The following is a 20,892-nucleotide window of genomic DNA, read 5'->3' as shown; positions in this document are numbered from 1 at the left end:
TACCCCCTCCCCCGGCGCCGGTCTCGTCTGCACCTCCCGCTCCGCCACCTGCAGTTTCTGTTGCACAATATCGTCCGAAGACTGCTAATGCCTTCGACCCGCCTATACCCCCGCCGAAGGCTAGGCATGCCGTGAGCACCCCAAGACAGGCGACGTTCAGCTCTCCACCCCCTGTGTCTCCGCCGCCCCGGACCGCACTAAGTCCCCAATCATTACCCCCTCCTCCTCGCCGGACTCCTGAGCCTCATGCACATGTTGCACCACCACGGCGGGACAGCCACCCTACTTCGCAAGTTCCCCCACGCCACGCCACGTCAAGTCCATATGCTCCACCTGCCATGAATGGGAGCGCACACATGACTTACCAGCCATCGTACGGTTCACCTGTTAACCACGGCGGCGCGCATGGCGCCGGCGGTCCGTTCGGTGGAGGGGCGCATGCTGGAGGTGATCATCCCCAGGAAGGGCTTCCTCAGGTGAATGACACTTACGCACCTTCTGCTTACACCGGCCTTCCTCAGGAAGCGAGCCCGTCGATGGTCCCTTCAGCACCCGCGCACGACATCCATGCTGCGGGATATGGAAGTCCAGTGTCTACCAGTTCGAATGGGCCTGCTGAACGGGTCGCTTCGCCTTTGCGTAACGCAGTCCCTGAGGTAGAGGAGGTCGAAGTTTACCAGTCCGCGCGAGAGTTCGCTGCGCCAATTCCTGCTATGTCATCCTCTCCGCCGACCTCTGCGGGCTTACGTCCTGTTGCTGAGTCTGCTTGGCCAAATGAAGCGGTTTACCAACCTCAGCTGAGCTCCTCTCCCGAACGAACGAGATCCCCGCCACAAACTGTTCCTCCCTCAATCAGCCAGGCCCCGGCTACAGCGTATGATCCATATGCGCCAAAGTCGAGTACGTCTGACAGGGCCAAGTCACCAGGAGCGTCTTCCGTGCATTCGGTTCAGAAGGCGTATGAGCCTCCCAGACGCGATTCCGCCACGAAGGCCTCCCCGATTAGCCGACCGCTTTCCAGCCAGTCACGTAGATCGACATTGTCGAACGCTTACGAGCCCCAGACAGCGTACGACCTCAAACGAGCCATTTCTCCCGCTGGTTCAGTGCGCTCCGTGACCGCCCCCAAGCAAGGCGCGTATGACCCGTATGCGCCGGCAGATAAGCCTGCTGCTGCTCACGGGCGACAGACCTCCAACGGTTCAATGTACTCGACGACGTCGGCTACGGACCCATATGCGCCTGCACGATACCCTACCCGGCAGTCCAGTGAGCACACGTATGGCAGCTTTGTGCTGCCGTCGCAGCCTTCTTCGTTGTCGGCGAACGGTGCACCTCCTACCGCGACCTACGACCGCACTGGAGGGCAAGTCGTCACGCTGGCCCCGCAGACGCACTCGCACTACGCGCCTTCTCCGTCGCTGCTGGGTACGAATGACCCGCTTGGGCGGACGTCTGCTCGCGTTCCTGTGATCAGCTTCGGGTTTGGTGGCAAGCTAGTGACATGCTTCCATGGCGCGAACATGAACACTGGCTTCGACGTCGCGCTTTCATCACGGCAGTCTACGGATATCAAGATCCACCTCATACACAAGGTCATTTCTGAGTCTGTCCTCGACACGTCTGCTGCCTCATATCCTGGCCCTCTCTACTCCGATCCTGGTTCTCCAACCGCCAGTCTTGTTCGTACGGGTGCACAGGCGCTCAAGGCGAAGAAGGCTCGCGTGATCAAGTACCTCGAGGACAGGGCAGAGGAGATCAATGGTGGACTTGGGTACCATAAGCCAGGGTCCGTAGATAGGAGCCGCGCTGAGGCGAAGCGGATACTGGTCCTCTTGCTGAAGGCCATGGTCGAGAACGATGGTCGGTTAAGCGGAAAGTGAGTTGTCATCTCCTGCTATTCCGACCCGAGTCGTTGACGCATTGTCTACAGTGCACAAGTCGACGCCGTAGTTCGCGCTGCTCTGGTACCACAGGAAGGAGTCTCGTCTACATCTGAGGGCTCGCTCGGTTCAGGGTTAATCCCGGCGACTTCGACCGAGCACTTGTCCGGCTTCTCCTTGGCTTCAGCACTTCCGAACGCCTCAGATCACGTCGTAACGACGACCTCAGTACGTGCCTCGCAGCTCGATAAGATCTCCGATCTGCTCGCTCGGGGCGATCGTCGTGGGGCTTGCCATTATGCCGCGGATGAGAAACTGTGGTCGCACGCTTTGCTGATCGCGAGCAGTGTTGACAAGGAATGCTGGAAGGAGGTCGTCACGGAGTGGATTCGTGCCGAGCTAGTGGCCGATCCAGCTCAGCCTCAAGATGGCAAGCACGGTAGAGAGCCTCTCAGGGTTGCGTACAGCTTGTTCGGCGGCAATGGCGCAGCTGCAGGTGCGTAGCATTAGGCCATCTTGAAGTTCAATACTTACATTGCATGTAGTGCAAGAATTAGTTCATCCGAGCTCGCTTCTGCAGCACGGTCAGACCAACACGCTGCAAATACCCCAGCCCCAGCTGAACATCACTCCAATGACGCCCAACTTCCCAACCGCGGTAACCCTGAACATCTCACAAGAAGTGTTGGCCTCATGGGCGAAGACGGCGGCGATGATTCTGTCGTACCCCTTGACACCAGAATCATCCCAAGCTTTGACTGCTTTGGGCGACCAGTTGGTAGTACACCAGTGGATCGAAGCTGCTCACGCATGGTGCGTCCCGTCGTATGTTTCCAGCATTTACGGTATAAGCTAATGTCGGTCGCACCAGCTATCTGCTCTCCCCCCAAACGTCTCCTATCGGTGGCGGCTCGAGGCTGACGCTGCTTGGCAGCCCGCCTCCCTCGCTCTCGCCGACATTCTACAAGGATCCAGATCCTATCATCTTCTCAGAGATCCTGGAATTCGCGACGTCGCTTGCTACACCTGCAAAGGGTCAGGAGCCGTTCAATGGTCTGCCGCACTTACAGCCATACCGTCTCATCCGTGCGGCGTCTCTGGCTGAGATTGGACACGTACAGCTCGCTAACCGGTGCGTCATTGTACTGTCGTGAATTGTGAGGAGATGTCTGAAGTTCACATCTCGTAGGTACTGCGAGGCGATCACGGCCTGCATCAATCGTGGCTCGCCTGTGCTGAACATCACGTTTGTTGAGCAACTGAAGATCCTTTCGGACCGTCTCATCGCAGCACCGCAGTTGGACAAGTCCGGGTCATGGATAGGAGGCAAAATGGCCAAACCTAGTCTGGACAGCATCGGGAATTGGTTGGAGGGCCGCTTCACCAAATTCATCGCCGGTGAAACCGACTCACCTCGGCCAGAAGAAGCGAAGAGCCTGGAGCAGCAGCAAAAATCGTACAGCGGACCATTTGCAAACTACAGCTCGATTTCCTCTGCTACGACATCCGCCTACCCATCACCCCATCAGTCCGTCACCGATTTGTCGGATGTGCCGCCTGTGCCAGCGCCTCCCTTCCGCACAGGGTCGGCCATGGGGCTCAACCGTCCGCCGTCTAGGACCACATATCCGATCAATAGGTCATCGTCCGCTATGGACTATGTACGTCCTTTCCAGCAGCAGCGTGGAGGATCCCCGATTGCTCGAGTTGCGTCCGCGAGTGCTGCCACTTTTGCTGATGCTACGTTCAACGGACAGGCACGGGGTCCTTACGGCTATAGCAATGGATACAGTCCTGCCAGCGGCTTTGATCAGCCTAAAGACAGCGATTCCCATGGTGACGTGTCCTCGACGAATCACTCAAAACCTCCCAGCGCGAGCTCGTGGTGGGGCGCATCTGAGCCGGACGCGACCACGCCCACTGCATCGTCATTCGGGCCCTCGTCCTCTTCGACCTCGAACTCTGAGTTCATTTCGTTGATGGACGACCCGATGTTGTCCATGACACCGACAGCAGCCAAAATGACGGGAAGCTCAGCCCCTCGTCACAGCTTCGGGGACGATGACGATGACCTTGGTCTTGGCAACGCGTCGTCTAGAAAGAAGCCGAAGTCGTCCGAGAACGGCGACGCTGCTCATGGCGCCGTGTCTTCCAAGGAAGAAGAGAAAACTAAGGCGGCTGAATCGCAAAAACCAGGTATGTCCGTAGCAGGTTTTGTTCATGCTGACATGCTCACGAAACTGCGTAGCCGAAGTCAAGCAGAGTGCATCCAGTGGCTGGCTCAGTCGGTTGTGGAAGCGCGACAGCTCATCTCCTGCTCCTGTCAAGGCCAACCTTGGGGAGCAGTCATCGTTCTACTTCGATAAGGAGCTCGGCAAGTGGGTCAACAAGAATGTGAGTAATTCTCGTATCACCCGCTGCAAGCTTCGTACTAATGACGCTGGGTATGCAGTCCAACGCGACCGAGTCAAAACCCACGCCCCCGCCGCCTCCTCCGCGTGCACAGACCGCGTCGCCAGGCAGGTCATTCGGTGCAGGGCCCCCACCACCGTCGCCTCTCACGGCTGGACCTCCCCCCGCTCGGCCCGCAACCGCTGGGGCTATCGACCTGTCCTCCGAGCCTCCTCGGAGACCGCCTACGCGTATCCGGTCCAACCTCGTGCCCAACGATGCTGCCGATCAACCCTCAGCACCCCCTTCACCCATGCCTACGCCGGGTACTCCTCCGCCAGGAAATGGGCCACCCGCGGGCAGGGCAAGAGGCGGCGCTGCGAAGCGGGCCGTGCGCAATCGGTATGTCGACGTCTTCCAGCAGGAAGGTGCGGCCTAGATGTATCCTCCCGTCCCATACATATCATACATGCCATTTTGTGCTCGCGATGCCCCCCTGCAACTTATTCGTATAGTCTTTCTTGGTCTTCGTTTGTATCGATATCTTGACATTGGTTCGGACTGGCAGCTCTGATGTGATGGTGATTGCTCCGGCACACGCATTCGTCCTCACGCATCATCATGCAGTAGTAGATAGTAGATATTCGGAACAAGGCTTTTTACATGCACTTGGGAATCTACAGTAAGAGTTTGAATGGATAGCCTATAGTCTAGAGTGAGCGACATATTTGAAGGCAGAGAATACAGCTCAGACATACCCCGGTTCTTGACGCGGAACAGGGATATAAGGACGGAGAACATGACGAGGATGACCCCAGACCAAAGGTAGATTTGCGCACGCTGGCGGTAGGGCTGCGTTTGGTACGGTGTGACGAGGGTGAGCATGAGGAATGCCGCAGATAGCAACCCATCTGAGACAGTGCCAGAACGTTGTAATTAGCATTCCAAAACATCCGATGCATCGAGACGCACAGATGAACGACACGACCTGAACCTCCTGCCCGAACTGGTTCTGGTACCCAGGCGCGATCCACTGGCCGTTCGCGCCGCTTTGGGGCATGCCGCGGATGCGGACGAACATGAAGCCGGAGGTCATAACGAGCGAGGTGATCACGGTGCCGGCGGCCCACGCCCAGCGGGAGCGGAGGATGGGCAGGAAGACGCGAATGCCAGAGAGGATGATGAGCCCGACACCAACGGCGGTGCCGTACTTGGCCCAGTCGATCGGAGCCTTGTACGGGATGGGCACGGGGGTGTAGACGGAGAGCTGCTCGGCGAGCGGGCCTGCGTCAAAGCCGCTGTGCGCGGTTTAGCATGTGTGAGTGAGATGAGAGAAGGTACACGCAACGTACTTGGAGAAATCATAGACGATGGGAGCGGTGCGTCCGCTCGCTGGGCGACGGTCGCCCTCTACCGGGAGGTGGATGTGGACTACTGGGGCGGATTGGAGACCGAGCTAGTCCATGCACGGTAAGCTTTGACAAGGCAGCCTGCGCTGTGGTTTCACATACCCTTTGGAAGGTGGCCATGGTATCGTCGAAGTCCGCCGTAGCGAAGAAGTGGTGATCCCGCTGAGGCTTGGGGACTTGGGACCATGCTTTCGCGACCGCGGTGAAGGAAGGGTCGAACTCCCTGTACACGGTCAGATACTCGCACAACGCAATATGACACATGCGGTCTCACTTGCACGGCGCGCATCTCCTCCTCGGGTCCAAAGCAGTCAAGTGGATGCTCGCGGACCAGTTGCGGTTCGGGTGCGTCAAGAGGTTGTACAAGTTATCGTCGAGCTTTATGAGGCCATTGTTGGCGGCTGCGAGCTTGACGAGCTGTTCGTGCGCGGACTCAGCGGAGGGTGCTGCCAGGCAAAATGGAATAGATAAAAGAGCGAGAAGGGGTAGCAGCAGCAGCATGGCTGGAGGAGGTGAGGGGAAACAAGCTGGAGTCCGCCACCACGTAGCCGGGCGCGACGCGACGTGTCCCCGCAGTCCTCCCACCTATAAATAGCCGCTCTACTCAACGCCCAACTGAGCACTTGACCTCGGTGACGGTTGGCTACAGCCACAACCGGCGTCGGATGGTTCGACATATCCACATCCCCTATGGTGAGACTATTATCACTGCGCTTTCTGGCTACAGATTTATCTAGTTCGCAGCCGCTGAGTGACAAGGCATGTGGTAGCTTGATGCTACTATGTGCGGCCGTTACGTTCTTGTACTACACGTTCTGGACGCTATTGCTGGTATGTTGCACAGCTCTGCATCAGACATGGCGCTTCACTCACGTTCCACCTCAGCCCTTCTTCGACGAGGATAGCCCAATACATGACTGGTTTCCGGCAAGGGAATGGGCACTCCGGATCGTTTCCTTCATTGTGGTTCTCGGCATATCAGCCATAGGGCTCTTTCTTGGCGTTCGCATAGTGGTTGACGGTAAAACGAGCGAGCAACGACAAATGCGTAAGAAAGCGTCGTAATGTACAATGTATGGAGACCCGGGACCAGCGGAGTCTGTTCTATCATGCGTGACTAGGAATACAATAAGTCGAACGTAGTATCAACTGGCGACCCTTCTCCCCCTGTCCATGTTGATCTGACGCTTTGCAGCCTGCAGCTTTTCTTCAGCGGTAATCTCCGTTAACAGCTGGCCAACGAAGTAGTCCAACGAATCGTCAGGCGGTGCATCCTTCAGGCTCCTTACCACTCTCAAGACCTTGCCAACACTGTCAGCAAGTTTCACGCAGTACGGGGCAATGGAAGACGAACCTTGGACTCTCCCCGAACCACACCCTTCAGACGCTCCAATATCCGCGCAGGGACAGCCGTATCCAAAGCGATGACAGACCGGGATTGACGAACGAAGAGGAACAAGTCCCCAACAGAAGTCCAGATGCTGGACGCGACTGGCGAGACGTTGCCAGATCGGCTATCCGCCTCAAACGCGACGACGACCATCTCGAACGGCGGCCACAGCTCGTTCCACACCATCTTCGCCGCTAACCCCTCGCCATCCTGCAGGGTGCCGCTGGCGTCATGGCTCGGGTGTCCACTTGCAGCCTTGCGTGCGAGCAGAAGCCATAGCTTGATGGACGCGTATGCGGTGCTGATATCCGCATGCGCGCGGTCCTGGGCCTCCGGGCTGTCCAGCATGTGCACGGTTTGGTACGGAAGAAGAGAGGTGGTGTAGGCGAGCGTGAACGTCGAGAAGTGTTCGAAGAGCAGCGCCGCAGACGCCCCGGATGACCTGGAGAGCGCTGCTAGTGAGAGGATGTTCCATACCCTGACCGTAATGGGGTTTTTCTACGAAACCCAAGTGTAAGTAAGCAAATGACGGCTTCCAATGGGCTGGCGCATACCGCAAGATTCGTCAGCAAAGAGGGTTGAACCTCGGCGCCCTGCATAATCATCTTCGCAACAGCTTGTGATGTGATGAAGTCGGAATGTATCAAACCGTCGGACGTGCTCTCGTGGTATAAGTAGGCCAAGCCGTCGTGGGCTAACGTCAGCTGGGACTCCAATGGGATGAAGGCGACTTTCGCGCTTCCACGATCCGGCGTGAGTGTCAAGGCCTACGCATGCAATGGGTCAGTACTTCTTCCACAGTTGTGCACCAGCCGCCAACAACATACCTCAACCAGGGCAGTCAATGTCGCGTGTGTCACGCGTGCCTTGACGTTCAAGCTGTCCCTTGTGATCTCGAACATGGCGGAGGTGATGGGATTCACAAGGGCTTTCTGCGGGGTTGCTTGTCCAGCCTTCGCGGCGGCCCTGCGGTAGAGAGTGGTGGTGACATGGAGCACTCGTCGCAAGCTAGCCACCGACACATTGAAGCGGATCAAGGAGGACCGGAGAAGGGTCTCCAGGTAGAGCAGAAGATCCTGATAACAAGGTCAGACACAGTCCATTCTGCTTGTGCGCGAGTCTTACTCTACTGTTCGCCTTGTTGTGCTGAATCAGGTTGCATGCTAGCAGTAGCAAAGGGCTAGGGTCGAAACGACCGTGATGGATGTCCGCGGTCTTTCGAGTCAAGTTAGCTAAGCTGAGGCCGACAACTAGCCGAGGGCAGGTTAGCACGGTCTTCGCGAAACGGTTAGTGTGCACTCACACTGCATCAAGGAAAGCGAGTAATCTGTGTGATGGACAACTTCCACGTATGTATTGACGTTGTCGATGACGATCTGCAAGGCTTCGTCATCGCCTTCGACCGCTCTTGTCAGCGTGTCGCGCAAGATAGCGTCTCGCAACGTCTCGTGCGGGTGAGGGTTGTGCTCCGCTCTGACTGTCGGGCCAGTAATGCTCTTGATGATGGCGAAGAACTCCGGCGTACGGCGACGCTGAGAGGCACCTTCGTGTGAGTCAAGGGCCGAGACACCGAGATGTCCAATCATACTTTACATAGCAGATAGAAGACTCCACTGAACGCATATCTGAAGCGACAATTAGATCCATCTACAGGAAAGCGATTGGCGGGACCACTCACAAACCGAGGACTGTGCGGAGGAACGACTTCGTTTGCTCGATGAGAATGTCATCCCCAGGCTGGTGATAGTTCGTCTTTTCCATGAGACTTATCGTTGACTCGATCGCGTCACTATCCCATGCATCAGATTAGAATTGCAGTACTTCATGACGTTTACATACCACACAAAATTGCCGATCAGATGTGGCCACCTCTTGATGAATGCATGACACGCAGTTAGAACGAGTTGACGTAGGTCGTAGCTGAGCTCCTCCAAGAGCAGATCCAGCGCACGCTTGACAGCTCGCCGCAGTTGGGGCTGGAACAGCTTTAACGGTCTAGTGTCGAAGTCATGCTTATAGATGACGATAATGAGCGACTTCAGGAGGTTTTTCAATGTAAGGGGAGGAAGAGCCTCTAAGTTCTCGCATTGGATGAAAGTCTCCAAGAAGAGGTCGACGAATATCGATCCCACGAGGACGGCTGCGCCGGTCTCATCGTCAGAATAACGGCCACCCATACTTGATGAGACAAGACTGTAGGGCTGGGCTGAGTCCAATGTGAGCATGAGCTCGTTGAGGCAGGGATACGCCTCTTCGGGAATGACGTCTAGACTGCCGAACTGAACGAAGAAATGATTGGTGGTTCCGATAGTGATCATAGACACTTCGGCGAAGCCCAGTGTTCGGGCGAGATGGTCCTTCAGCTTGAGCATCTGGCTGACTTCGATGGGAATACCCTCCGCAATCATCCGAAGAGCGAGAGATATCAGCGAGTTCTGGGAGACATTTTCTCTGTTAGGGGAGGGATCATGTGATGCAGCAGAGATCCTACCTGGAGAGATTGTAGGTCCGGGTCGTCTAACATTGTCTTGCGAGATGCGGAAGGGAGTCCATACATGGACTGTATTGACTGTCAGACGACGAATCAGAGTTGAAGAGGACCGCTGACCAAATGGGCGGACAAGGGTCCGTCTTCGTCATCGCCATTTCGCTGGATGAACTCGCTCTCCAACAGTGCCTCGAGTAAAACGTTCCAGGAGAGCACTACGGAAGAAATGAACTTTGAGTTCAGCCAAACGTCACCGCAACAAAAATCACGTACACCTCCATTGCGGGAAATGCGACCGGAGTTGGTTCAGGAATGAGACCAGCTTCGTGCGATCGGGTATGGGGGACTTCGCAAGTGCCTCGTCCCAGCATAGGGTAATAGCTTCAAAATGGGCTGTTTGCAGAGTTTGCGTCCACGTATCTACCGCGAGTCTGACTTCTTCCTATACGAACTCTTTCAGCATTGTTATGGGGCAGAAAATGTGGCAGACATACCCGCTCGTCCTCCCACATTGTAGCAAAGAAGTACCGGAAGACGTCAATCACACTGGAGCGCCACTGTCGGTCCTCGACCACGAATGCAGGGCTCGTGACATCCTCGACTATTCGGAAGAGTTGAACAACCGCTTGCAAGCTAGTCATGCAGGAGATTTGAGCATATGTTGTGAGATTTGCTCGCACCACATACCGGACTTCCCAACTTCCACGCATCTCGAACAAACTCTCCAATAAAGTCTGGAGAGGTTGTGCATCGACAACCAGTGTCCGCAACAGGAGACCGGTTCGTATCGTGGATATCTCTGCAGCTTGTACAGAGTAGAAATGCCACACACTTCGTCTGTTTCAGCGAAGACGCAAAGCCGTCGGTGTCAGCATACGCTCACCAAGTGCATAGCGCAGATCCGTTGCGTAGGATGAAGTTGTCCACTTCGTAGGATTCAACCAAGGGCGCATGGTGCATGAACGCGTCCAGAAACTTAGCAGCGACGCAAGACACCTCTTGCAGCCCCGTTTCGACATACGACTTGAGGGCGTCAACGATGGCAGCATTCACAATAATGGGGTCCGCGACAGTGGAAGCACGGGCATGTAGTTTTCTCCTTGAAGGCAAGCCTTGAATCTCGCTTTCAAGGATCAGACCGGCTGAGATAAGGAACGTCCTGTCGCAACCATAGAGTAGCAAGCATGTTGCCAGTGATTGCCGTATGACCTGCACTCTGCAAACGCAATCAGTTGGGGGAATGAAGCAATTGAACTACTTCGTGACCTACACTTCGTCTGTCCTGTGGTGCGCTTGAAGATACATCACCAGCTGCGCGCCTATGCCTGCGTGAATAGTCGCTACCACTGTCTGCAAATCTTGGCGCCCCATGGACTTAAGCCAACACGACCACAGGGCCGCCTTGATGAGAAGCGAGCAAACTTCGAGGGAGATACCGAACCGGTTCCCAAGCCCGACAAGTTCCATAAAGGTCGGCACGGATACTTCAATCCCTGATCGAACGAACAGGCAAAGCCAGTGCAGCGTGTTATCGTAGCCCTCGTTGCTCTTCGTGGCGATGTCGACAATAACCTTGAGCGGATTGATTGTCATGAGGCTTTGATTCTCTGTCATGCTTAGACGAGCTTCACCCAAGGCACTCAGTCGTTGCGATGCTGTGTCAAACTCGCGATTAAATAACCTCGATAGAGAGGCGATGGGCTGCAATGTCCATAAAGCGTCAGTAACGTTCAATCAACGAATAAGCAAAGCCTCACCATCTGTTGATCAACATCCAAGGACGATGCGCGATCCAGCCACTTCTGGAACAAGTCGTCGAATGCCGTGTATAGCACAGAAACCTGGCTCAGCTTGAGGATCAAGTGCAAGATCCTCTCCGTAATAGCAGCCTCCCGTTTCTCGATGGGGTCACGACCTTTCCCAAGGAAGAATTCGTCGGCGACTGGTAACTCTTGGGACAGTTCAACCAACAGATCGAAGACCATGACGGCGTACACCTCGATATCCTGATCGTGCAGAGCCAAGAGCCACCTAGCAGCGTAGCGAGAGGAGAGAGAGCGTCGTCCTGCGACGTAGTCGCCACCATTGTTCGCGCTGCTCGCGGCGGTTGGTCGTGATTGAGTGGTGTTCGGCCATGGCTGAATGTCGACGCCAGAGCGCACGCCCGGTATGCTCAACCCACGGGCGACGTAGTCGCGAAGAACCGTCGCCAAGTCGTCATCCTGATCGTACATGAGCAGGCGTCTTACAGTTTGCTGCATCGTCACCTACCTCGGCGAGAATCCAGGACAAAACGGCCTTCGACAAGCGTCGCAACGCATATTCCGTCAACATGCCGTCCGGCCAGACCTTGCGGCATAGGAGTAAGAGACCAGCTTCGTTGATGGACAGGTCGATGTTCGACAAACACGCCTCGATCGATGCAACCAAAGTTTCGACCTCCGTCGACACTTCGAGGCCAATAGGGATGGGGAACGAACACTGCAGACGCTCTGGGTGGGGCCCGCCATCGAAGAGCACCCCTTGCGCATCTACACGCTGGAAGAAGCCAAGGTGTAGGAGGTGGGACAAGAGGTACTTCGCCGCGGCCTCTGAGTGGAGGTTGAGCTGGTCACCAAGCTGATCGCGCATATGCGCGAGGGTCACGACTTCGTATGGGTACCCGCTGTCATCGCCACGGTCCTGTCCAGGCATGCTGGGGGCGAGCAGGTCCGTCGAGGAGAAGTTAGAGCTATCGACGCTTGAAGGAGGTGACTTCACGACGCTAATGACGAACGTCAAGACATTCCAGTTGAAGAATATATGCGCGTCCGCGGGGCGAAGCCGGTTCTCGGCAAAGTGATCAGACAAAGCCTGAGAGACGGGAGGGGTACGCGATGACAGGTAGGCTTCGTAAAGATTGACCAGGTAGTGCAGTTCGAACTCGTCCAAGTGCTTATCCTCAGAGGCCTTGTTGCCTTGCTTCACGACGATAGACCCGAGCGCCAGCCCGTTCGTCAGAATCTGCAATTGCATCCACAGCACAGCGAGGAAGACTGAAAGTTCCTCGTACGTTCGGTCGGGCAGATCTGCCTCAGTGAGGAAGACTTCTCGGTAGTGGTCCGCAAACGACTGCCGCAAAGCCTTCCATGAGATCGTCATGTACGTGTCGTCAATGACAGCGGACCGACACCTCGGCAGGTCCTCTGAGGTCGCCCTTGTCAAGCAAGACGAGTGGACAAACTGCTTGCACGACCCGCATTTGAGCGCCTGCAGTGCGGGTCCCCAGAGCGGCAGCCTGCAGACGAAGCACAGCGTCAGGCTGAACAGGTTCACCGGCCTGAACGCATGCTGCTCCTTGTGCACCACTTCGGGTCCTGAGGTATACCGCTGGGGGAGGACATGTGAGAACTTGTGCACGGCAACCTTCTGGACGCTCGGGTCCGCCGCCACCCCGTACTGCGTGAAGAAGCTGCCGTCGGGATAGTCGTAGCAGTCGAAGTGCACCATGCACATACACAATGGGCAGAGCAGGCCAAAGCCCTCGATGGTATTTGCACACGAGTGACAATCGTTTTGTGACACTCCGGAGAAGATACTTGGGCCGGACACTCTGAAGCGCCATGGGACAAACTGGTGCGAGTAGGGGTGCGCATGATGTCGGCGGGAGACGAGCACACCGCTGGTTTCACGCGCGACAGCTTCGTGGTAGTTGATGGTGGGGAAGGGCTTGCTGACCGTCAGGTGCCCAATCGCGTGCGGCCAGTATGAGAGCAGGAGAGAGATAGCGGCATATCGAGCGCGAGGGGTGTGGTAAGCTACGACTGCGAGAGCGTCGAGATAAGCATCTGGCTTGCTCTCGGCTATGTGGCTGAGAAGGCGATGAAATCTGTGTAGCGTCGAGGAGTTGGCAGTGGTAAGGTCTATATGCTCTAGGACAGATGCGAGAAGTGGAGGTATGATGGAAGACAAGTGGTATATGGCAATGTCTTGCAATGGAGCCGAAGTAGACCGAAGGGCGAGGTCTTCCGAGGACAACGCCCGTAACCAACGTCGCCAGTTTGAATCAGTGTGGGCGGCTGCCGAATCCTCCTTGACTTCGTCCACGAGAATGGAAACCATAGGCGGTTCATTACTGGGGGCGTCGCCGTATGATAAATCTAACGGATACTCGTAACTTAGCTCCCTACGCCGAATCTCACAATTCGGCACGATTTCGCACCTGCAGAGGGGGAGGGCAGCTGCCGAGTGCCCTGGTAGCTCCTCAAGTCGGCCAGCAGATTGCCAAGAACACCGTCATCAAGAAAACCGAGGAGTCGCGTGTGCATCTCAGGACTGAAGGTCATAAAGGCCGGCAAGAGAGCGAACCCGATCTGAGAGATTACCCGTGGATCATGGCGATGAGTATGCAGCAAAAACCTCGCCACGTCGAGCACGGCGAATTGGAGGGAGTTTGGTGGTCGAGATGGGCGAGGTGCAGTTATTTTGAAGCGGCAATCTTCCGCAATTACAGACGCTAGGATTGATATACACTGGGAAAGTAGTTGCGGGGCCCGAACGGCACCGTCGGACTCTCCTCGGCCAACGGAGGGCGAGCGAGACCTAGGACCTCGGCCGACAGAGAGACTCCTTCGACGGAACGAGTCCCTAATTTTCTCACTATTGCTTCGCTGCGTCTGTGGGACATTACTGAACACTGGTAAGTAGGTGGTGATACGAGGGGAAGGGAGCATATTGCGAGCTCACCTGTCATAGAAGATATCCCAGCTATGCGCTATGGAGAGCACCAAGACATCTTTTAACTGGTTGATCAGGTCAAGAGTGATGTCGGTGCTGAACGCCTCGACGTCCTCTTCATCCGAATCGATGTCGTCTTGAGGGAGAGGTTGATGGGTACGCCGGGCTGGCAAGGTTCCGGTGTACTTGACTGCACCTTTCACCGACTTGATAACCGAGCCGTTGCCCTTCTCATTGGTAACGGAGCCAAGCACGAGCGTAGAGAGGAGTGAAGGAGGGACCGGCCTGCCTTGCAACTGCGAAAGGATGTGCGCGAGGAGCTTGCGAGACTCATTCCGCGCCCTGTTCATGCCAGGGGGCACGGAGGCATGCTTCTGCCCAGATGTGCCTGTGTCGCTCATCTTGTTGGCATCGTTACTCACACTAGAAATGCGGAAGGATGGTAGCACGGTCTGGGAGATGCTGCGAGCACGGTCTCGGGAGAATGTTCGAAAGGAAGGTGAGCGAGGAGAGCTCGGGGAGGGAGAGAAGGTACTGCTGCCACCATCTATCACGAACGGCTCTGTTTGGCTTGTGTCCACACGGAGTGTCGGAGTACCAGCAGTAGCCATGATGCGCGAAGATGCCTGCTTGGTCGGCAGCTATGCTGCGGATAAGTGATTTTCCCGGTTGAGGTCGGTTAGCAAAGAAGCATGGCAGTGACACAGAGTTCTAGCACTAGGGGAGTGTACCGATAAGAGATGTCTTGGCAAGCAAAAAGCCGTCGGTCTGCTGGTTTTCGGTAGCGCCTATGGTCGAGAGTGGGCGAGTACTTCACCGACGACGTTCACGACGATGGCCTCCTCCTGGTCGCTGGCGCAGCCGCGTCGCGTAGTCACACACGTGATGCAAACACAGCCACCAGCGCGTCGTACTGCGTTAGCTGTAGCGCGCGCGTCCTGAATCAGTGCTATCAGGTAATCCATATCCCTCTCAGGTCTGAATCTACCTCAGATACCCCTGTCCAATGCCACGGAAAGCACAAGCGAATACTACTCCAAAGAAAACAAGAGCTCGACAGGTAAATCTCGATGCCTTCCTATCCAGCTCGCCCCCACACCAATCCTCGCCGGCACGGCCTAATACCCGTCAACGCAAGGCGAAGGCGAAGGCGAAGGCGAAGGCGAAGGCGAAGGACGACGACTTCGAAGGAGATATCAGGCCCTCGCGTTTACCTGTCGATGATGGCGAGGACGGGAGTCAGAGCAGCGACGCAGGTGCGATCCGCTTCGAGCGCCCGGTAGTGGTGATCAGTAACAGCGAGGACGAGGGGGGCCTTCCGCCACGGCCGACGTTCTCGAGAAAGGGAAAGAAGCATGCCAAGAGGGCGCACAGCGAGGACTCCATGTCTGCGGCACCCTTGGCAGGCGATGAGGAAGAGGAGGAAGTGTACGTACGGAGAGGAAAACGCGCTGCGAAGAAGACTGTGGTCGTGCTCGACTCGGACGAGGAGGAGGAAGTACGGCCACCGAAAAAGCGCAAGTTGGTCAAAGGGGAGAGGCCGCCAACACCCGACGAGGACGGGGTGGACCTCATGGACGAAGTGGATGAGCACAGTACGTCGCTTGCAGATCGCGTACTTGTCCCTCGAGTAAGATCTGGCTATAGGAATCATCGAATCACGTTTGAGAACGCGAGACAAGCGTTCGGCGTTTCAGAAGAACTTGGAGAAGCTCAAACGTAAGCTTCGACTATTCTGCCTCACAAGCCCCGTCTGAGCGTCCAATTCGTATAGGCAAAAAGCGAGGGGAGATCGTTCAGTCAGAGTCCGAGGAAGATGAGGAGGAGGATCCGGTACCATTTGCTGGCGCCAAGCCCCACGACGGGTCTGACCATTCCCATGATGAAGCGGCTGAGGAGGAAGAGGAGGACACATTCATCGTAGAAGATGACTCAGCACAGGCCATTGACCTTCCTGCTGAATTCAGCATGGGCACGTACCAAGACCTTCTCCACCACTTCAAGATCGTCTGCCAAATGTTCGTCCACATAGTCGTCCATGACCCGGAGGACAGAGCGGAGGTCGGAGACAGGCTCCGAGAGAGTATGTACATCCAGCCATACGCATTGCATCCCACAAGAACTTTATCTCCTGACAGACCAGTATTTCTCCGTGCCTCTCAAAATCGCGCGGAGGAAGCTGTCCGGAATGCGCGACTCTCTCGTCGCCGGCTCGACGTGGAAACCGACGTTCCGCAAAGCCTTGGATACATATCCGAACTTGGAAACTCAGCATCTCGAGTTCACCGTCCTAGGTTGCGACGCTTGCAACCTTGGTGGTCGTAAGTCCACTATTCAGGGCAGACTCAGTGGAGAACCTTACGATCCTGTGACCTACGAGGTAAGTCGGGCTCTACTTCGTTGCATAATGCCTCCATCGCTCATTCCCGTCATGTAGTCGGTGGGAGAGGTTGAGCCTAATTCTGATGACGAGGAAGGCTGCTGTACGAAGAAAGAGTTCCACCTGGGTCGGTTCTGCGCCAAAAGGACGCGAACATACCACCAGTTCACTCACTGGGAGGTATGCTATTCGTCTTGAATATCTCGGGTACGTGCAGCTGACCATTGGCATGTAGTTCCACCTCTTCCACGCATTGCGAGAAGAGGTGGAGATGTTGAATTCCTCTCAGGACGAGCGCAGCTTCGTGAGGGTGGCCTACGCAAACGGCAAACAGCCACCGGAGGACCTGAGCGATGCCGACGCGATCATGGACTGGCTCGACGAGCGACAGATCATCAACATCCAATGGCAGGAGATCAAGACGATGATGGAGAACGCTCGGCATCTTGAAGTCAGGGGCGGAAGGGGAGATGACGCGGATTCTGACTAGGCAGAAATTTGAACAAATCTGAAGGACCTTGCACTAGTACACTGCTACCTTGTGCGCTGGTCTCTTGTGAGCCGGTCGTGTGCTTTGTATGATGCTTTCGTATATTCGTATGCTCCGACTTTGAATGCACAACCACAATTTTGTGGTTAAACGTTTATTGCCGCAAGCCTGAACCCAAACTCGCTACCAAGTTCTCCCCTACATCGTCAAGGAGGAGGTCCTTTACACTGCTCTCCTGCTCGACGGCCCACTCGTAAGCCTCCAATAGTACGGAGTCCGTCAGCGGGACGAAGTGTGCCGCCAGTATCTTAATGATATTGCTGACGCGTGATATCGCGGCGCGTGTGGCCTCGTCAATATCCTACGACACCGTTCATCGACGATCGTAGTACAACTCGTGCATGCCACTTACATCGTTCTTGTTCGAGTACACGGCCTCCGCATCAAATCCCTCCTCGCCCTCTTGCTCGCTCTGTTTCACGTGCTTGCTGACCCAAATGTAGCCGTTTAACCCGAGAATCAGGTCCACTCCGCAGGGTAAAGAGACAAAGTGCGACTTCAGTCTCCGAATCAATATTGGCGGGACGGTTACCAGTTGTCCGTTCCGAAGCTGAAGGGGGAGGGTGAGGGGAGGGGGGTGAATATATGCATGCCACAACTGCCGGTGATGGTAGACAAACCTTGCCGTATCGTAGCGAACGCGTGTGGAGGGACATTGCACCGTCAGAGAAGAAAGCCTGCACCTCAGCGACTAACAAGTCGCCCTCTTCGAAGAATGTGCGCATTTGCAGCTCGTCGCTCTCCAGTTTCCTGCGCTTCACGAGGCAAATTTCAGCACATCTTAGAAGACGGAAAAAATCAAGCGGCAAATACCTGAACACCTCCGGGGAGGTTTACAGACGACAGCATGAGAACTGCGTCTTGTCGCGAATTCGCGTCCACCTTCCATCGACGTGGTTGTACCTGTGATGTCTGAGCATAAAGCGCACAGAGATCTCAACGCGCACATGCCTCAGTTATTCGCCCGACCACTAAGTCTCCGACCTCGGGGTTGTATCTTGGACGCACGAGTGAGGAATTGACTACAGGAGAGTACAGTAGGTATACCTGCTGCGTACCGCGCGCACAGTAATGAGCTTGTTCACGCGCTCCACAGTTCCAGCAACGGAAGCGATGACTTCGTCGTTGTCAACGTATGTTCCATGACCTCTGATTGAGATGAGCACTTAGAGGTGTCTAAATGGCCGAAGGGGACATACCGCATAAAAGCATGTGAAGACGTGATGGACTCTCCCGGTACCGTCAATCTTTGTACATTCTCCTCAAAATCGTCCTCATCAAGGTCCATGTGCACGTCGTCTTCGACATCTGGGTGATGTCTAGTGTTGCCATACCTCCCATATGCTTCGGAAGTTGAAGGGAAGGACGCGAATGAAATCATCGTGAACTTGATGAAGGCTCGTGACGGGTATAGCAGTATTGATGGACTTTTTGCACTAGCGTGGTCTGTTGTGAGCTTAGCAGGTATCGATTTGATAGCGCGGCACCAGAAAGAGGCGGGGAGGAGGAAGAGACCTGCACAGATCTGGATCTCGAACGACTGGATCTCAAGCGCTTGCAAACGCGATGGACTCGTAACGCGCGACGCGTCCTCTGCTCCTCCCTGCATCAGCCACTTCACCGCCATGTCGCATTATCCATACTCTACCACTGGCACGACATATCCGTACGCTGGATACCACCCGCAGACTCCTGGCACATATGCACCTCATCCGCAACAGTCAGGAGCCTATCCGACCACGCCATACCAGACCTATGCGCCTCCGACTGCAGTGACTAGCTATGGGGCCGCCTGGCCTTACCATGGCTATAGCTATTACCCGCAACAGCATCAACAGCAGCAGACACCAGTGACTGCTCCAAAACCCGCGACGACAACCACGACCACGACAACAGCACAAGCGGCCACTACATCGACCCCTGCCACAGCTACCCCTACGGCCGCTACCTCCATCGCCCCTCGCCCATCCGCCCCTTCGACGTATACCTTCACCTCCTACAACCGGGATCCGGCTTTGTATGGGCGGAGTACGCGGAAGGGATCCAATTACAGGGGTTTGTTCACCAAAGAACGTGCGTGCACTCCTACCTGCGTCCAAAATGCCTACCTGAATCTCTTCGCTCCTCAGTGCGGAACTTGATGTATGGCTTCGGAGACGACCGCAACCCTGCATCCGATACAGTGAACGTCATGGAGGAGATACTCATCGAGTACATCGTGGATGTTGTACGTCCGATCGTCCTGCTCTCAATACATTCTCTTGTGCTAACTTATGGTGCAGGTTCAAACTGCATCAGGAGGTGGCAAAAAGTCTCGTTTATCGATTGAGGACCTGCGTCGCGCGCTGTCTCGTCCAGCGGATGCCAAGAAGCTGGCACGTATGGAAGAATTGTTGTTCATGCAGGAAGACATCAAGCGGGCTCGCGCACAGTTCGACGAGCCCGATATGCATCCTGCTGGCTCGGGGTTGTAATCTGACTGCTTGACCCTTGCACGTGTATTATATTGTGTGTACTTGTAGCTTTTTCTAATGCATCCTGGCCACCGAGAGGTTGTCTTATCATCGTGATATGAAAGTGTGTCTTTTGTAGTACACGCGAGCACCAGTGTAATCCGCCACGCTTGTGGCCGCACTACAAAAATTCGAAAAGTCCGACGCATGATCCTCATGCTAGATGCCGCATAGTCTCGGAATGCCTTTCATTCCTCCATCGCCTCGTCTTCCCCTTGACCTTCTGCGGGCTCCTCAGAGCCTCCCTTGCCTTGGCCGCGTAAGGGGGCACCTACGACACGTGTTAGTATGGTTCGTGTGCTTTTCGACTGGATGCCACCTACCGCCACTTTGTGATAGCGGCTTGGCATGTTGGCGAAGCCAATCCTCAGACTCCCAGACTATACGAATTAGTGGAGTCAGCATTATCGACAACCGAGGACACTCGTGGACACACACTTGCTCTGTTTCCAGGAGCTTGTGTCGGGCCCTTCATGGGGCGCGCGAGGTTCACTCTCAGCACCCGGCCATTGAGCTCGTTGAGGTCCATATTGTCAATGGCGTCTTGGGCGTCCGCTGGAGAGGCATACGTAACGAACGCGAAACCTCGGTGCTTCGTTTCTGAACGCCACATGGAGACGTCAGATGGTTGATCATATGAAGAGGCTCGCGCATACCATTAGGATGGGAGGGATTAGTTGGAGCGGGCGGTAGCTGTACTTCGATTACATCGCCTGGGACAACCACATGAGCGAGAGTTCGTGGACGCACGATAGCGAGAGACGTGGCACGCACCGAAGGTGGCGAAGTTGTCGAGGAGGACAGCCTCGTCGACGTCGTCGCCGATTCCGCCGACGAAGATGGTTTTCTTGGTCTTGGTGCCTTCTTCCATTAGGCCGGGCGAGCGCGTTTAGATCCTCAACATGGCAAAGTGCAACCTAGCCGAGGTTCCCACGCGGCTGATGCGATGCGGTAGTGTATCCAAAACGAGCGCCTTGATCCAATTTCTTTCTGTCAAACTGCTTCCGTCCCCGACGCCAACGTATCTGGCCATACCGACCGTCCTCGAACTTTCATGAAAATCAACGCCATCTTGTGTGCATCGTCGCAGCTACGTGTTTCCGCCGCGGCGCCCGTGTCGAACATGGTTACTATCGTTTCTCCCAAGGCCTTTCCTTTAATAGACTGCAAAT

General features: G+C 55.6%; 8 protein-coding genes across 8 annotated transcripts; 4 read left to right on the top strand and 4 right to left on the bottom strand.

The window, feature by feature from the left end:
* The first annotated feature begins 228 nt into the window (after window positions 1-228).
* Window positions 229-4,925, top strand: DICSQDRAFT_151971 (uncharacterized protein). The gene is made up of 7 exons (XM_007361150.1): window positions 229-1,879; window positions 1,934-2,379; window positions 2,429-2,696; window positions 2,755-3,015; window positions 3,073-4,079; window positions 4,132-4,277; window positions 4,336-4,925. Exons 1-7 carry the CDS (start codon window positions 339-341, stop codon window positions 4,711-4,713), a joined length of 4,047 nt encoding a protein of 1,348 aa, XP_007361212.1. The 5' UTR covers window positions 229-338; the 3' UTR covers window positions 4,714-4,925.
* Window positions 4,898-6,184, bottom strand: DICSQDRAFT_151970 (oligosaccharyl transferase subunit OST3/OST6 family; the record flags this gene model as incomplete). Its single annotated transcript, XM_007361149.1, has 6 exons — window positions 4,898-4,977; window positions 5,033-5,185; window positions 5,247-5,572; window positions 5,627-5,730; window positions 5,786-5,906; window positions 5,958-6,184. The coding sequence occupies 6 exons, from the start codon at window positions 6,182-6,184 to the stop codon at window positions 4,952-4,954; spliced, it is 957 nt and encodes a 318-aa protein (XP_007361211.1). The 3' UTR covers window positions 4,898-4,951.
* A 273-nt stretch (window positions 6,185-6,457) lies between these two features.
* On the top strand, window positions 6,458-6,748 carry DICSQDRAFT_49034 (dolichol phosphate-mannose biosynthesis regulatory protein Dpm2; the record flags this gene model as incomplete). Its single annotated transcript, XM_007361148.1, has 2 exons — window positions 6,458-6,514; window positions 6,569-6,748. 2 exons carry the CDS (start codon window positions 6,458-6,460, stop codon window positions 6,746-6,748), a joined length of 237 nt encoding a protein of 78 aa, XP_007361210.1.
* An 80-nt stretch (window positions 6,749-6,828) lies between these two features.
* On the bottom strand, window positions 6,829-14,627 carry DICSQDRAFT_48843 (uncharacterized protein; the record flags this gene model as incomplete). Its single annotated transcript, XM_007361147.1, has 20 exons — window positions 6,829-6,994; window positions 7,045-7,571; window positions 7,628-7,840; window positions 7,901-8,149; window positions 8,199-8,323; window positions 8,377-8,605; window positions 8,662-8,698; window positions 8,752-8,862; window positions 8,913-9,508; window positions 9,565-9,633; window positions 9,682-9,776; window positions 9,835-10,003; window positions 10,056-10,194; window positions 10,249-10,392; window positions 10,445-10,777; window positions 10,832-11,262; window positions 11,319-11,783; window positions 11,833-13,700; window positions 13,763-14,229; window positions 14,287-14,627. The coding sequence occupies 20 exons, from the start codon at window positions 14,625-14,627 to the stop codon at window positions 6,829-6,831; spliced, it is 6,774 nt and encodes a 2,257-aa protein (XP_007361209.1).
* Window positions 14,628-15,319: 692 nt separating this feature from the next.
* DICSQDRAFT_97570 (uncharacterized protein) lies at window positions 15,320-17,269 on the top strand. Its single transcript, XM_007361146.1, has 6 exons — window positions 15,320-15,872; window positions 15,925-15,996; window positions 16,052-16,360; window positions 16,416-16,657; window positions 16,715-16,837; window positions 16,893-17,269. The coding sequence occupies exons 1-6, from the start codon at window positions 15,662-15,664 to the stop codon at window positions 17,145-17,147; spliced, it is 1,212 nt and encodes a 403-aa protein (XP_007361208.1). The 5' UTR covers window positions 15,320-15,661; the 3' UTR covers window positions 17,148-17,269.
* DICSQDRAFT_132123 (exosome complex exonuclease rrp4) lies at window positions 17,262-18,698 on the bottom strand. Its single transcript, XM_007361145.1, has 7 exons — window positions 18,407-18,698; window positions 18,255-18,356; window positions 18,159-18,204; window positions 18,021-18,110; window positions 17,828-17,962; window positions 17,560-17,757; window positions 17,262-17,508 (listed from the first exon to the last, which is right to left on the bottom strand). The coding sequence occupies exons 1-7, from the start codon at window positions 18,586-18,588 to the stop codon at window positions 17,302-17,304; spliced, it is 960 nt and encodes a 319-aa protein (XP_007361207.1). The 5' UTR covers window positions 18,589-18,698; the 3' UTR covers window positions 17,262-17,301.
* Window positions 18,699-18,976: 278 nt separating this feature from the next.
* DICSQDRAFT_97565 (transcription initiation factor IID 18 kDa subunit) lies at window positions 18,977-19,716 on the top strand. Its single transcript, XM_007361144.1, has 3 exons — window positions 18,977-19,280; window positions 19,337-19,434; window positions 19,490-19,716. Exons 2-3 carry the CDS (start codon window positions 19,348-19,350, stop codon window positions 19,679-19,681), a joined length of 279 nt encoding a protein of 92 aa, XP_007361206.1. The 5' UTR covers window positions 18,977-19,280; window positions 19,337-19,347; the 3' UTR covers window positions 19,682-19,716.
* A 48-nt stretch (window positions 19,717-19,764) lies between these two features.
* DICSQDRAFT_151965 (RNA-binding domain-containing protein) lies at window positions 19,765-20,627 on the bottom strand. The gene is made up of 5 exons (XM_007361143.1): window positions 20,495-20,627; window positions 20,377-20,433; window positions 20,159-20,320; window positions 20,044-20,100; window positions 19,765-19,991 (listed from the first exon to the last, which is right to left on the bottom strand). Exons 1-5 carry the CDS (start codon window positions 20,589-20,591, stop codon window positions 19,909-19,911), a joined length of 456 nt encoding a protein of 151 aa, XP_007361205.1. The 5' UTR covers window positions 20,592-20,627; the 3' UTR covers window positions 19,765-19,908.
* Between the last annotated feature and the right edge of the window lie 265 nt (window positions 20,628-20,892).

Source organism: Dichomitus squalens (assembly GCF_000275845.1).
Source record: "Dichomitus squalens LYAD-421 SS1 unplaced genomic scaffold DICSQscaffold_2, whole genome shotgun sequence".
Taxonomy (NCBI): Eukaryota; Fungi; Basidiomycota; class Agaricomycetes; order Polyporales; family Polyporaceae; genus Dichomitus; species Dichomitus squalens.
Note: the sequence above shows the minus strand (reverse complement) of the source record. Positions and strands in the feature narration are given on the sequence as shown.

Bases quoted from the DNA above. Each gene is read 5' to 3' on its own strand.
- DICSQDRAFT_151965 (XM_007361143.1), bottom strand. From the start codon at position 20,591: ATGGAAGAAGGCACCAAGACCAAGAAAACCATCTTCGTCGGCGGAATC. The intron at 20,434-20,494 runs GTGCGTGCCACG...TGGTTGTCCCAG, and splicing joins CGACAACTTCGCCACCTTCG to GCGATGTAATCGAAGTACAG. The intron at 19,992-20,043 runs GTAGGTGGCATC...CACGTGTCGTAG, and splicing joins GCCGCTATCACAAAGTGGCG to GTGCCCCCTTACGCGGCCAA.
- DICSQDRAFT_97565 (XM_007361144.1), top strand. From the start codon at position 19,348: ATGTATGGCTTCGGAGACGACCGCAACCCTGCATCCGATACAGTGAAC. The intron at 19,435-19,489 runs GTACGTCCGATC...CTTATGGTGCAG, and splicing joins TCGAGTACATCGTGGATGTT to GTTCAAACTGCATCAGGAGG.
- DICSQDRAFT_97570 (XM_007361146.1), top strand. From the start codon at position 15,662: ATGTCTGCGGCACCCTTGGCAGGCGATGAGGAAGAGGAGGAAGTGTAC. The intron at 16,658-16,714 runs GTAAGTCGGGCT...CCCGTCATGTAG, and splicing joins ACGATCCTGTGACCTACGAG to TCGGTGGGAGAGGTTGAGCC. The intron at 16,838-16,892 runs GTATGCTATTCG...ATTGGCATGTAG, and splicing joins ACCAGTTCACTCACTGGGAG to TTCCACCTCTTCCACGCATT.
- DICSQDRAFT_151971 (XM_007361150.1), top strand. From the start codon at position 339: ATGAATGGGAGCGCACACATGACTTACCAGCCATCGTACGGTTCACCT. The intron at 2,380-2,428 runs GTGCGTAGCATT...CATTGCATGTAG, and splicing joins CGGCAATGGCGCAGCTGCAG to TGCAAGAATTAGTTCATCCG. The intron at 2,697-2,754 runs GTGCGTCCCGTC...CGGTCGCACCAG, and splicing joins ATCGAAGCTGCTCACGCATG to CTATCTGCTCTCCCCCCAAA.
- DICSQDRAFT_132123 (XM_007361145.1), bottom strand. From the start codon at position 18,588: ATGATTTCATTCGCGTCCTTCCCTTCAACTTCCGAAGCATATGGGAGG. The intron at 18,205-18,254 runs GTATACCTACTG...CGTGCGTCCAAG, and splicing joins GTGCGCGCGGTACGCAGCAG to ATACAACCCCGAGGTCGGAG. The intron at 17,509-17,559 runs GTAAGTGGCATG...ACGGTGTCGTAG, and splicing joins TGTACTCGAACAAGAACGAT to GATATTGACGAGGCCACACG.